The 13,160-nt window shown below is 37.9% G+C and overlaps 1 protein-coding gene across 6 annotated transcripts in view; it reads left to right on the top strand.

The window, feature by feature from the left end:
- Positions 1-13,160, top strand: part of DHX57 (DExH-box helicase 57) — a 57,067-nt gene that overhangs the window by 37,840 nt on the left and 6,067 nt on the right. For all 6 annotated transcript variants that reach the window (XM_032652574.1, XM_032652572.1, XM_032652578.1 and 3 more), the window contains 7 exons: positions 374-547; positions 1,165-1,365; positions 2,746-3,022; positions 7,408-7,503; positions 7,587-7,670; positions 10,785-10,922; positions 11,585-11,659. In XM_032652574.1, the coding sequence (XP_032508465.1) occupies positions 374-547; positions 1,165-1,365; positions 2,746-3,022; positions 7,408-7,503; positions 7,587-7,670; positions 10,785-10,922; positions 11,585-11,659 (1,045 nt within the window). The remainder of the gene's footprint in view (positions 1-373; positions 548-1,164; positions 1,366-2,745; positions 3,023-7,407; positions 7,504-7,586; positions 7,671-10,784; positions 10,923-11,584; positions 11,660-13,160) is intronic.

The following is a 13,160-nucleotide window of genomic DNA, read 5'->3' as shown; positions in this document are numbered from 1 at the left end:
CATACATGACTGTCTCTGTCTCTCTTTCTCTGAATTTAAAGGTAGGGAAAAAAATGATTCTTTGTTGGTTAGTGTGCTCCAGGCTTGTTACTTGTAGAATGTCAACTATTTAGTCCTCTTGATTATTTACTAGTGAATTACACTCCAGTTTTCCCCAAGTTGATGCAAGGTTTTTAGTTCATAGAACTGAGTAAATATTTTTTAAGGGTCAGAAAGAACTTTCCCATGTAGAAGACCTGGGCCTTGAGGACAGGTTGTGGAGAAGCAGCTGATTTTTGGAGTCACATTGTTAGTTTTAATAGAAATTCACCCATTATAACCCACTTTCAGTGTTTTGTACTAGAACACTAAATCCTTTTTTTTTCTTTTTTAGATGTGTTGTTCACCCACTTCATTCATCTTTATCCAGTGAAGAGCAGCAAGCTGTGTTTGTAAAGCCTCCTGTCGGTGTAACTAAGATTATAATTTCCACAAACATCGCTGAGACATCCATAACCATCGATGATGTTGTCTATGTCATCGATTCTGGGAAAATGAAAGAAAAGAGGTATCCTCTTTTGGTGATGTAAGAGAGGGGCTAACGATGCCTCATTTGGAGCAACACAGCTGTTAAAGGCTAATGCTATTAAGCTACATGGATTACGTTTGAAAAAATACTTTATGAAAACTCTGTAGATATGAGTGATTCTGTAGCTAGGATCATGAATCTTATATTCAAACAGAGGTAGAAATTTTAAGTTTTTACCTTAGAAATAATTATTTTTCCTCTTTTTCTTATATGCTTTACATGTGCTTGAATGAAAAAGAATTGGTATGGGAGGTGATGGAAATGTTAATTACCAAAAGGTTGGTAATCATTTCACAATGTATACATATATCAAAACATCACATTGTACACCTTAAATATCTGTAATTTTTATTTGTCGAAAATAAAATGAAAAAAAAATTTTTTTAATTGAATAAAGAAACTGTATGTAGTATATAGTACAGAAACCATCTAAATTAGCACAAAGCGCTCCCACCACGGACTCAACTACCCCAGAACATGCGGGACACTGTCCTTCTACAGAAGTAGGATGGTTCATCTGTTCTGTCCATGCTAAGTAAAATTTTGGCCACATTTTTATAAAGTAACTGCTTTTTACCTTTTCTTTTACTTTATAGATATGATGCCAGCAAAGGGATGGAAAGTTTAGAGGATACTTTTGTCTCTCAAGCCAATGCCCTGCAAAGAAAAGGTCGAGCAGGTCGTGTTGCATCTGGGGTCTGCTTCCATTTATTCACCAGCCATCACTTCAGTCACCAGCTTCTAAAGCAGCAGCTACCAGAAATACAAAGAGTGCCATTGGAACAGCTCTGTCTAAGGTACATCTTGATCCTTGTGTTCTGCTTCCGAAAGGTCCCAACGTTTCTCACCCTAAGTTCCATGTTTTCTTTTTCTTAGTAGAAGATGTTTTGCTAGGCGTGGACTTGGATGAACTCATTCATTTGCAAAGAGCGAGCTCTTCAGTGTTGCCTTTACCTTTTAACTTTCTACACATAAAGATCTCTTGCATTGCAGAGGATGGCCCTAAAATAGAGCTTAAGAATACATTTATAAGTCAGGAAAGTAATCTAACTTATCAAGAAATTTCTGCTAGGGCAACACCAATATTAAATCATCGCAGGGGGGAATCTACACCCTCATTATCAGTTAGAACAAAGTGAACAAAAGCAATTTGAAAACACCATTATTTACCTGATGAACAAACAAGAACAAATATCATAAAATAGGATTTAATGAATGAATGATTAAACTCAGTGTCATTGAAGCTGGAGAACCTTTGGTTCAACCTTGCTGAAACTTTGCGTAGCGTATATAAGAACTCTAAAACTAGGGGCTTCCCTGGTGGTGCAGTGGTTGAGAGTCCGCCTGCCGATGCAGGGGACACGGGTTCGTGCCCCGGTCCGGGAAGATCCCACATGCCGCGGAGCAGCTGGGCCCGTGAGCCATGGCCGCTGAGCCTGCGTGTCCGGAGCCTGTGCTCCGTCCGCAACAGGAGAGGCCACAACAGTGAGAGGCCCGCGTACCACAAAATAAATAAATAAATAAATAAAATAAAACTATCCATGCTCTTTGACTGAGTCATTATTTTGAGGGAGTGTGCCCATAAAATGTTTACCCAAAGGGAAAAAAGTTACTTGTACAAAGATGTTACAGCTCTTCTTTTATCCAATAGGTGTATTTTGAGAGGCTTCCATCACATTAGTAAAAATATAAAGGAATTATAAGTGAAATAAATAAACTTTATATATGTTAGATTTTTCTCTTTCGAAAATTGCCTAAATTCATAATTTAAAACAGCTTCTCAAGAGCTGTTACAAGGCAGGACACAATGCAGGTTAATTTTATAAACAATTATTATGCAATTTCAGATGTGGGAAAGAGAGTAGGTGGATCATTTGAATTTTATTTCATGATTTGAACCCACTGTTGTAGAAAAAAGCATTTTGGAAGTTTATAGAGAGAAATTTATTCTGAATCTCAGTAAATTTCAGAATCTGAAAGTGTTTCTGTAACTTATTGCTAGGAGAAGTAAAAGACATAAGAGATTTTTTAAAAATTTATTTAAACTGGCATGGTTTGGTTTATGAAAGCATATATTTGGGAAATTATAAATTATTTTCATTCACAGAAGCAGCTTACCTCTTTGTGTCATCCCACCAGAAATAAAAATGACAAATTGTTTTGTTTTCTTTTTTCAGAATTAAAATTTTAGAGATGTTTAGCACTCATAATCTCCAGTCTGTGTTCTCTCGGCTCATTGAACCCCCGCACGCTGATTCTCTCCGTGCCTCAAAAATACGGTTACGAGACCTGGGAGCATTAACTCCAGATGAAAAACTGACCCCTCTAGGGTATCACTTGGCTTCTCTGCCTGTAGATGTGAGAATCGGAAAACTAATGCTGTTTGGGTCTATCTTCCGCTGTTTGGATCCTGCTCTCACCATTGCTGCGAGTTTAGCTTTTAAGTCTCCTTTTGTAAGTAAACTGGAGTCCGTAAGTCTCTAAGGGGACCATGGGGGCTTCAGGGTTATGTGAGCCCCTAATACTCTTCCTGTGAGTATATTATGTGTGAATCTTTCAGGCACAATGTCTCTTAACTTTTATTGGATCCTCAAAGAAATCCATGCCCCAAATAAAGATTAAGAACTAGAGAGCCAGCTTATTTAAGTCATCTAAATGTGCTTTTTATGTATCTGCTTTACTTGCTCATTATAGGAAAACCAGAAAAGCAAGCAAGCAAAAAGTGCCCCTTCCTGATTTTAAAAAACAATAAATACATTGGAGTACTTTTTTCAGCAGCTTTATTGAAATATAATTCACCCATGTAAAGTGTACAGTAGTTTTTAGTATTGTGCAGTCATCACCCTAGTCAGTTTTAGAACGTTTTTAATCACTTCATTAAAAAAAACCTCTTAGGGGCAGGACAGGAATAAAGATGCAGACGTAGGGAATGGACTTGAGGACACGGGGAGGGGGAGGGGTAAGCTTGGACGAAGTGAGAGAGTGGCATGGACATATACACACTACCAAATGTAAAATAGCTAGTGGGAAGCAGCCGCATAGCACAGGGAGATCAGCTCGGTGCTCTGTGACCACCTAGAGGGGTGGGATAGGGAGGGTGGGAGGGAGACGCAAGGAGGGAGGAGATATGGGAATATATGTATATGTATAGCTGATTCACTTGGTTATACAGCAGAAACCAACACACCATTGTAAAGCAATTATACCCCAGTAAAGACGTGAAAAAAACAAAAAACCACCTCTTAGCTGTCACTCTCCTGTTTCCCTCCAACCCCCCATCCACTCCATTCATAGATAACCACCAATCTCCTTGCTATGTTCATAGATTTGCCTCTTCTGGACATTTCGTATTAATGAAACAATATAATATATAGTGTTTTGTGATCGGCTTCTTCACTTAGCATAATGCTTTTAAGAGTCATCTATGTTATAGTATGTATCAGTGCTTCATTCCTTTTATGGCCAAATAATATTCCTTTGTACGGGTATACCACATTTCGTTTATCCATTCAGCACTTGAAGGACATTTGGGATTGTTTCCACCTTTGGCTATAAACATTCATGTACAAGTTTTTATGTGAACATATGTTTTCATTTGTCTTGGGTGTATACCTAGGAGTGAAATTATTGGGTCAAATGCTATTTAACTTTTTGAGGAACTTCCAGACTCTTCCAGAGTAGTGGCATTTTACATTCTACCAGCATTTTATCAGGATTATAACTTTTCCACATCCTTACTAACACTTGTTATTATCTGACTTTTTTATAACTGTTCTAGGTGGTGTGAATTTGTGGTTTTTGATATGTATTTCTCTAATGGCTAATGATATTAAACATCTTTTCAGTTTCTTATTGTCCATTTGTATATCTGTCAAGAAATGTCTATTCAGATAGTTTGCCCATTTTTTAACTGGGTTATTTGTCCTTTTATTATTGAGTTATAAGAGTTCTTTATATATTCTGGATATAAGTTCCTTAACAGATACATGATTTGCAGATATTTTCTCCTATACTATGGGTTGCCTTTTTCACTTTCTTGATCTGTTCTTTGAAATACAAAAGTTTTTATTTTTAGGAATTCCAATTTATCTAGTTTTTTGTTGCTCGAGCTTTTGTTGTTGTCATGGTTAAGAATCCATTGCCAAATCCAAAGTCTTGAAAATTTATCCTTATGTTTTTTCCTATAAGTTTTATAGTTTTAGCTCTTACATTATGGTCTTTGGTCCATTTTGAGTTAGTTTTTGAATATAATGTGAAGTAAGAATCCAGCTTCATTCTTTTGCGTGTGACTGTCCTGTTGTCCCATCACCATTTGTTGAAAAGACTGTTCTTTCCCCACTGAATGGTGTTAGCATTCTTGTCAGTAATCAACTGACCATAAATACATGGGTTTATTCCTGGATTCTCAATTCTGTTCTATTGAGTTATATGTCTATCCTTAGTCCAGTTCCATGCTGTCTTGATTCAAAATACAAAACTCTAGTTTTGTAGTAAGTTTTGAAATCGGGAAGTGTGAGTCCTCCAACTTTGTTCTTTTTATTAGTGTCTTGAGGATTTTACATTCATAAGAGTTATTGGTCTGTAGTATTCTTTTCTTGTGATGTCTTTATCTGGCTTTGGTATCAGAGTAATACTGGCCACATAATGATTTGGGAAGTGTTCCCTCCTCCTTTATTTTTCTGAAGATTTTGTGAGAATTAATGTCAAGTCTTCTTTAAATGCTTGGTAGAAATCAGCAGTGAAGCCACTTGGTCTTTTCTTTGTGGGTAGTTTTTTTTTATAATTAATTCAACCTCTCCACTTCTTATAGGTCTATTTGGATTATCTGTTTCTTTTTGAGTCAGTTTTGATCATTTGCTTTTTCTAGGAATTTGTCCATTTCATCTAAATTACCTAATTTATTAATATATAAACATAGTATTTTATAGTCCTTTTTATTTCTGAGAGCTTGTTAATAATATCCCCTTTCATTTCTGATTCTAATAATTTGAGCCTTCTCTCTCTTTTTCTTGATCAATTTAGCTAAAGGTTTGTCAGTTTTGTTGATCTTTTCAGAGAACTGGCTTTTGGTTTCGTTGGTTTTCCCTACTGTTTTTCTGTTCTCTATTTTATTAATTTCTGCTCTTTGTTTCTTTCCTTCTGTTTGTTTCAGTTTTAGTTTGTTCTTCATTTTCCAGTGTCTTAAGGTGGAAGTTTATTGATTTGAGATCTTTCTTCTTTTTTAGTATAGACATATACAGCTATAAATTTTCTTCTACGGACTGCTTTAGCTGCATCCTATAAGTTTTGGTATGTTTTGTCTTCATTTTCATTCATTTCAAGTATTTTCTTTTTTTTTTTTGGTGCATTGGGTTTTCATTGCTACATGCAGGCTTTTTCTAGCTGCGGCGAGCGGGGGCTACTCTTCACTGCGGTGCGTGGGCTTCTCACTGCAGTGGCCTCTCTTGCTGTGGAGCACGGGCTCTAGGCATGTAGTCTTCAGTAGTTTTGGTGCATTTCGAGTATTTTCTGATTTCCCTCTCTAGTTCTTCTATGACTCATTGGTTATTTAGGCATGTGTTGTTTAATGTCCACATATCTATGAGTTTCCCAGTTTTTTCCTTTTATTGACTTCTAATTTCATTCTGTTGTGGTCAAAGAACATACTTTGTATTATTTTAGTCCTTTAAAACGTACTAAGCTTTGTTTTATGGCTAAGTATATGCTCAGTCCTGGAAAGTATTCCATGTAAACTTGAAAATGAATATTCAGCTGTCATTGGGTAGAGTGTCACTCTTCCTTTATTTTCACCATGGCTTATCTCAGATAGGTAGGGGAATAGATGTAATAATTTTCTTCAGTTTTAATGTTATACTTCATGGAGTTGTAAACTCACAGATCTGCAAAAAGATCTTAGTTCAGCCCCCTCATTTAACAACAGATGACAAAACCAAGGGCCAGGCTAGGTGATGTAGCTTGCTCAGAGACATACAGTCAGTATTATTGTGAACAAGACCTCCATTGCCTACTTCTCAAATCATCTAAATAACCTCTGTCTGTTTTCTTTTATTGGAATGCAGAAATTGTTCATTAGAAATATTGATGTCATCCTTAGCCAAAACTGAACACCTGTCCTTTACTGGGTTCTGTAAACATAGTTAATTCCCAAATGTAATCCTTTTCCCACTAGTCTTCCTAAAAAGGAAGAAAATTTATTTTCAAATAGAAAATAAAATTTTATTATTGTTGTGTTAGCTATAAAGGTGTCCAAATATATGAAAATTAGAGAGAAGCACCGTAGTTGGTTTAGAATGATTTTCAGTGTGATACAGCTTGGGCCTCGGTGTAACTTGCTCTTGCTGGTGTCTTTAGTACATGTGTATGTTGCAGCAAGAGAAAGCAGTGAAAATTAAGTTCTCAGCTGATTTTACTAATTTGTAGGGAAAAGGAGGACCTGTAAACATTATTTTTAAAAGGAAAAAAACATGAATTATGGGTATAGAAATAGGGGAGACTTAAGTATAGAAGATGAATAAGAATCTGTAAAATAAAGATACCACAGAGTTAACAGAATCTTAGATTTTAGATGTAGCTTTTAGAGTGAGTGGCTCTTTGATGACATCTTGCCACTAGGAAGTAAAAGACCCAGTAGAGGTTATTTCGGGTGGGCAGATGGACTCACAAGGACAAGTAGGACTGTTAGCTTGGCACTTAACCACCATAATTACTTTTAACCAGCCACCCACTGTGTACTCTGTTCCACACAAAATACTTCCCGAGGCACCTGGCTTCAGCAGTAGGAAAGTGCCATTTGAAACCTTGGGTAAAATGTGTCCTTCAAACCTGGTTTTCCTCATTAGGTATCTCCCTGGGATAAAAAAGAGGAAGCTAACCAGAAAAAGCTAGAATTTGCATTTGCAAACAGTGATTATCTGGCCCTTCTACGAGCATATAAGGTAAGCATACAACCTAATAGCTGAGGTTTATTACCAGAGTTGGCACTAAAGACAGTAACATTTTGATTTTCTCCAAAATTTAGGGATGGCAGCTAAGTACGAAAGAAGGTATGCGTGCAAGTTATAATTACTGCAGACAAAACTTCTTGTCAGGAAGAGTTCTTCAGGTGAGTTGTTTCTGTGGAAATTTGTTTTCATTCATTTTCTATTGTAGTAGTGCACCAGAGGGTGTTGCAACTTTATCTTGCTTGTCCTGCCTTGACATTGAAAATGTTATTTTTGGAATATGCTTGGCTTTACCACCTGGGTAAAACAGACTCCTGAACTATGACATCAGGCCTTTTGTGCTGAACCTTTCAACTGATCTGTTCTTCCTCTTTGCAGTGAATCTGTGTTTAACTTCTGTGGAGGCTAGGGGAATATAGGCACTCTGAAGATTACTGCTTACTGGAAGTCAGTTTTTTCCACAGTTATACCAAACATTCTTAACCCGGATCCATAAGCCCCTGAAATTGTATGCAAAGTCATACCCTTATACATAACGTGCATTATTCTGGAGAAAGGGATCATAGCTTCATCAGATCCTCAAAGCGGTCTATGACCATCGCCAAACCCCTTACCCTCTCCCTAAAACCAAAGACTGAGTACTGAACCAGATTTTCTTTGTTAATTCTCCTGTCCATCAGAGGCTACTATGTCAATAACAAGTACACAAGAAAGAGAAAGAAAGGTTTATTATCTTCTGTGTAATAACAGGCAGGGCTCTGTCTTCTGTTGTAACAGTATTTTAGGCCGCCTTCCAAAGTGGCATGAAAAGCCAGAATAGGGCTTCCCTGGTGGCGCAGTGGTTGAGAGTCCGCCTGCCGATGCAGGGGACACGGGTTCGTGCCCCGGTCCGGGAAGATCCCACATGCCGCAGAGTGTCTGGGCCCATGAGCCATGGCTGCTGAGCCTGCGCGTCCAGAGCCTGTGCTCCGCAGCAGTAGAGGCCACAACAGTGAAAGGCCCGCATACTGCAAAAAAAAAAAGCGCCAGAATAATAATGGTGCATTATCTTTACAAAGCATCTATTTCACTCAAAGATTTTGAGGCTCGGGAGGGGGAAGGACTTTATTTCTATATTAGAAGATGTCTTGGAATAGAACACAAAATTAATGTTTGTAGTACTTACCACTACCTGACAGCTAGTTATCTCTCTACCCCATAAGCTCCATCAGAGAGGAGATTTTTTTTCTTTTTCTTTTTTTTTTTTTTTTTTTGCGGTACGCGGGCCTCTCACTGTTGTGGCCTCTCCCGTTGTGGAGCACAGGCTCCGGACGCGCAGGCTCAGTGGCCATGGCTCACGGGCCCAGCCGCTCCGCGGCATGTGGGATCTTCCTAGACCAGGGCACGAACCCGTGTCCCCTGCATCGGTAGGTGGACTCTCAACCACTGCACCACCAGGGAAGCCCCAGAGCCGAGATTTTATGTTTTGTTCAATACTGTATCCCCAGTGCCTAGAACAGTACTTAGCACATAGTTGATGCTCAGTAAAATTCATTGAATGCATGAATGAATGGTTATTTAAAATGAAGTAAGAGACCTCAGAACCATCCCAGTATTTGCCTTTATTCTTCTCTGCCTTTAGGTGTACTGCAGTGAGGCGTTTTGAGAAGACAAAGGCTCTAGCTTTATTCTAAGTACAACAAACGCAATGATTTTCAATCCTGGCTACACATTAGATTCACCCGAGGGAGCTTAAAAAAAAAAAAAAGTAAAAATACCCAAATTCCACTCCAGGCCAATTACATCTGGATCTCCAGGGGTGGAGCCTGAGCATGTTTATTTTCCTTGTTGTTGAGTTCACCAAGTGGTTCTGATATGCTGCCAGGGTTGAGAAGCACTGGTCTAAAGGGTATTTTACATGTAAGGTGCAGTAATATTTTCTTGAGTCATTAAGAGTTTTAAGTATAAAATAATATTTCTTTTAAATTACATTTTTTACTAAATTTATTCTTTTTCTTTAGGATGTGTGTAGATTTTGCTGTGATCTATGAGGGCCATCAAACAGCTACCTCTGGACTTCACTAAAGTCCAGCTTAGATTGTATTGTAGAATGTTTTGTGTTTCTTTTTTTAATCGACTTTTTTTTATATAATTTATTTATTTTGGCTGCATTGGGTCTTCATTGCTGCATGCAGGCTTTTCTCTAGTTGCGGTGAGCGGGGGCTACTCTTCATTGCAGTGCACAGGCTTCTCATTGTGGCGGCTTCTCTTGTTGCGGAGCATGGGCTCTAGGCGCCCGGGCTCAATAGTCGTGGCTCGTGGGCTCTAGAGCGCAGGCTCAGTAGTTGTGGCGCACGGGCTTAATTGCTCCACAGCATGTGTATCTTCCCAGACCAGGGCTCGAACCTGTGTCCCCTGCATTGGCAGGCATATTCTTAACCACTGCACCGCCAGGGAAGTCCTAGAATTAGTTTTATTAAGATATTAAAACCTTGTCGTGAAATAGAACTCTGGTATATTTAACTCCTAGTTATATTTTGCCATGTTATACATCTGTGATTGACAGTCCAAGAAAATACTTAAATTGTCATCAGATACAGGGTAGCATTGCTTAGCTTTCCATTCCTTTGATTGTCATTATCTGCTTTTCTATTGTCTGATATACAGCTCATATTTGAACAGATGCCAGAGGTTTGTGCTTTTCATTCTCACACTTGTGCTCAGATGCAGAAAGGGGTTTCCAAATCTAAACCACTTAATAGTATTCCTATTCGTAGGGAAAATGTGAGCCAGCCAAGTTCACAAAGTAAGAGAAAGAGGGAAGGTTCTGAGGTGGGTGTTCTGCATCTTTTAAGAGAGAACACTAACCACTCTAGGCTCGGGTAAGGCACTAAGAGGACCTGAGCAGAAAGGAAGTAGGAAAAACCAGACAGTGTCACAGCACCTTGAGCTAGAGTTCCACAAAGTAAACTACGTTTTTGGCTGTCCTAAGAATTGCGAGGAAAATCAGACCTACCCAAAATCCAATTAATGGTTTGTTTTTTTTTTAACGTAATCTAGAATTAAATGATCTTTGGGTTTTCTGAAATTTGTGAATTTCTGTGTAATGGTTTTACACTGCTGGTTTGTATGAGTGAAAACTGCCCTTTTGTGAATGAAGAGACAAGATAATCTTCATACCTGTTTGGTAAACCCATATGTCTCATTACTATACGCTGAACTAATTCGTTTTTGTAGTCATTCTTACCTTTGATAAGTTGATGCCCCTGCTTAAAGATTTTTTCCATTTCTTTCAGGAAATGGCCAGCCTCAAACGACAGTTCACGGAACTGTTATCGGATATAGGCTTTGTAAAAGAGGGACTCAGAGCAAGGGAAATTGAGAAAAGGGCCCAAGGAGGAGGAGATGGTATCTTGGATGCCACAGGAGAAGAGGTAAAGAATGTGTAGTTAGTTCTTACTTCTCTTTGATGATCACGCTCATAGTCTGTTACCTCAGGAACACTTGTAGGCCTTGTTCACTTAAGCCCTATGAGCAGTGGGTTAGTGGCATTCTTGATTTTCTTTCCACAAATGTCAGCTAACACTCAGAAAAACAAGAGTTTTTCTGTTGATTGTTGCTTGTTTTTTTTTAATTTCACATTGGTTCTTGGTAGGTCCATCAGAGGTAAAACGGACTTTCCAATAATGTCTTCTTAATCAGACCAGCCTTTTTCAAGCCCAGGATAGTTTTGTATGTAATAAGTATCAGAAGAGCAATTCAAGATGAAACCTGATGCCACTCTGTTCTAAGTACAGTTAGTACTTTCTGGAAATTGTGACCATCTCATGAACCAGAATCTTTCTCTCGACCGATCCTTAGGAACACTGGCTTTGTAACTGCTCTGCAGAGATCTAGAAAGTAATTGTGGACTTCTTGGAATGGGTACTGTGTGAATGTGGTCCAGTAGATTTTTTTTTTTTTTACTTAGAAATAATCTTTCTGGCAAAGTGATAGAAATGAGATGCTTTTTAGAAATCAAGAGAAATATAATAATTTCCAGGGATAGACAGAAATAGCCACATTACTTAAAAGATTAATGCTGTATTTCTCACAGGCTAACTCAAATGCTGAGAACCCCAAGTTGATATCAGCAATGCTGTGTGCTGCTCTGTATCCAAATGTAGTGCAGGTAAGGAAACATTTTTCCTGGGTCCTCCCACTTCCTGTTTGATTTTAGCCAAGGGATGTAAGACATGCGCATTAATCATTTTAAAGACACACACACAGCCTTTTGAGCATAGTATATATTTCCAATTCTTCAGGTCCCCAGATGTGTTGATACATCATTCAAGAACACATTTATTGTATAAAATAAGGTGCCTTTTTAATCCTTCTGACATTATGACATTCCAGGAATTAAAATGGACATAAATGTCACTGTCAGCCAGTCTGTGCATAACTAACCTATGTCAGGTAGAAATTTGATTCTACTACAATTTCCCTTATGCCCTCTACTCTGGACTAAAATAAGAACAAGTCAGTGCCTTGTCATGGGACCGCCTATGATCCCCCTCTCCTGGAAACCCTACCTGAATGTACTGTCGGACTTTGTCAGACTTAGAATGTGAATTTGTCAGAGTACTGAAGCAGAATGTGAATTTGTCAGAGTACTGAAGCATTTCTCAATTTTTTTTTTTTTTCTCACTTAACTTTTTGATAAATGTTCAGTTGATGTCTCCTGATTCATTTATGGCTTATTTTTGCTTAGTGCTTGCATGCTTTTCAAATCATTTGAAATTTACTTTAAAAAAAATCATTTGGAGAAAAGCTGTGGAAACACTTAAAAAATTAGGGGTGAGGGGGATGAATAAGCAGAGCACAGAAGATGTTTAGGGCAGTAAAAATACTCTGCATGGTACCATAATGATAGATAACATGTCATACTTGCCCAAACCCACGGAATGTACAACAACAAAAGTAAACCCTAATGTAAACTATGGACTTTGGGTGATGATGATGTGACAGTGAGGTGCTATATAGCCACTGAGAAGATATTTTAGGAAAATATTTATAGAAAATGATCCTATATTAGTTTTAATACATATATATTTATTTCTATATATAAATATAAATCTAACAGAAAACTAAAATGATATATGTCAAACATTAATGTTAGTTATTTCTTAATCATGGGATTACAGGAATTATAGGTTATTACAAGATATTGAATATTGTTCCCTGTGTTATATAGTAATAATGTTATTTTCTACAGTAAATATGGAGGTGTGTGTGTGTGCACATAAACTTTTCATTTTTTTGTGTGAAACAATCTGTTTTTCACTATTTTGAAAAATTCATTTGGAAATGTTGGCTTGGTATTGGAATTGTCAGCAGATTCCTGGTCCAGTGTTGCCAGCTGAATCTCTTTCCCTGATAATCAGGGCAGACCTGAAACATCAACGTGGTTTCTCCCCCATGTGGCTGGTGTGTGGTATAGTCACCCAGAACTACATTTACATCCACACCTCCTCATGGTTAAAAAAGGAAAAAGGAAGCATGCTTACACTGCTTCCAAAAGGAAACAGAGAGAGGGAAGCAGCAACAAGGGCATTCAAACAAGACTTTTGTCAAGGGATAGATCCTACAATGGAAATACGTATTTTTTATATATATATATATATATATATATA

The sequence above is a fragment of the Phocoena sinus genome, chromosome 13, assembly GCF_008692025.1.
Source record: "Phocoena sinus isolate mPhoSin1 chromosome 13, mPhoSin1.pri, whole genome shotgun sequence".
In the NCBI taxonomy this organism is placed as follows: Eukaryota; Metazoa; Chordata; class Mammalia; order Artiodactyla; family Phocoenidae; genus Phocoena; species Phocoena sinus.
Note: the sequence above shows the minus strand (reverse complement) of the source record. Positions and strands in the feature narration are given on the sequence as shown.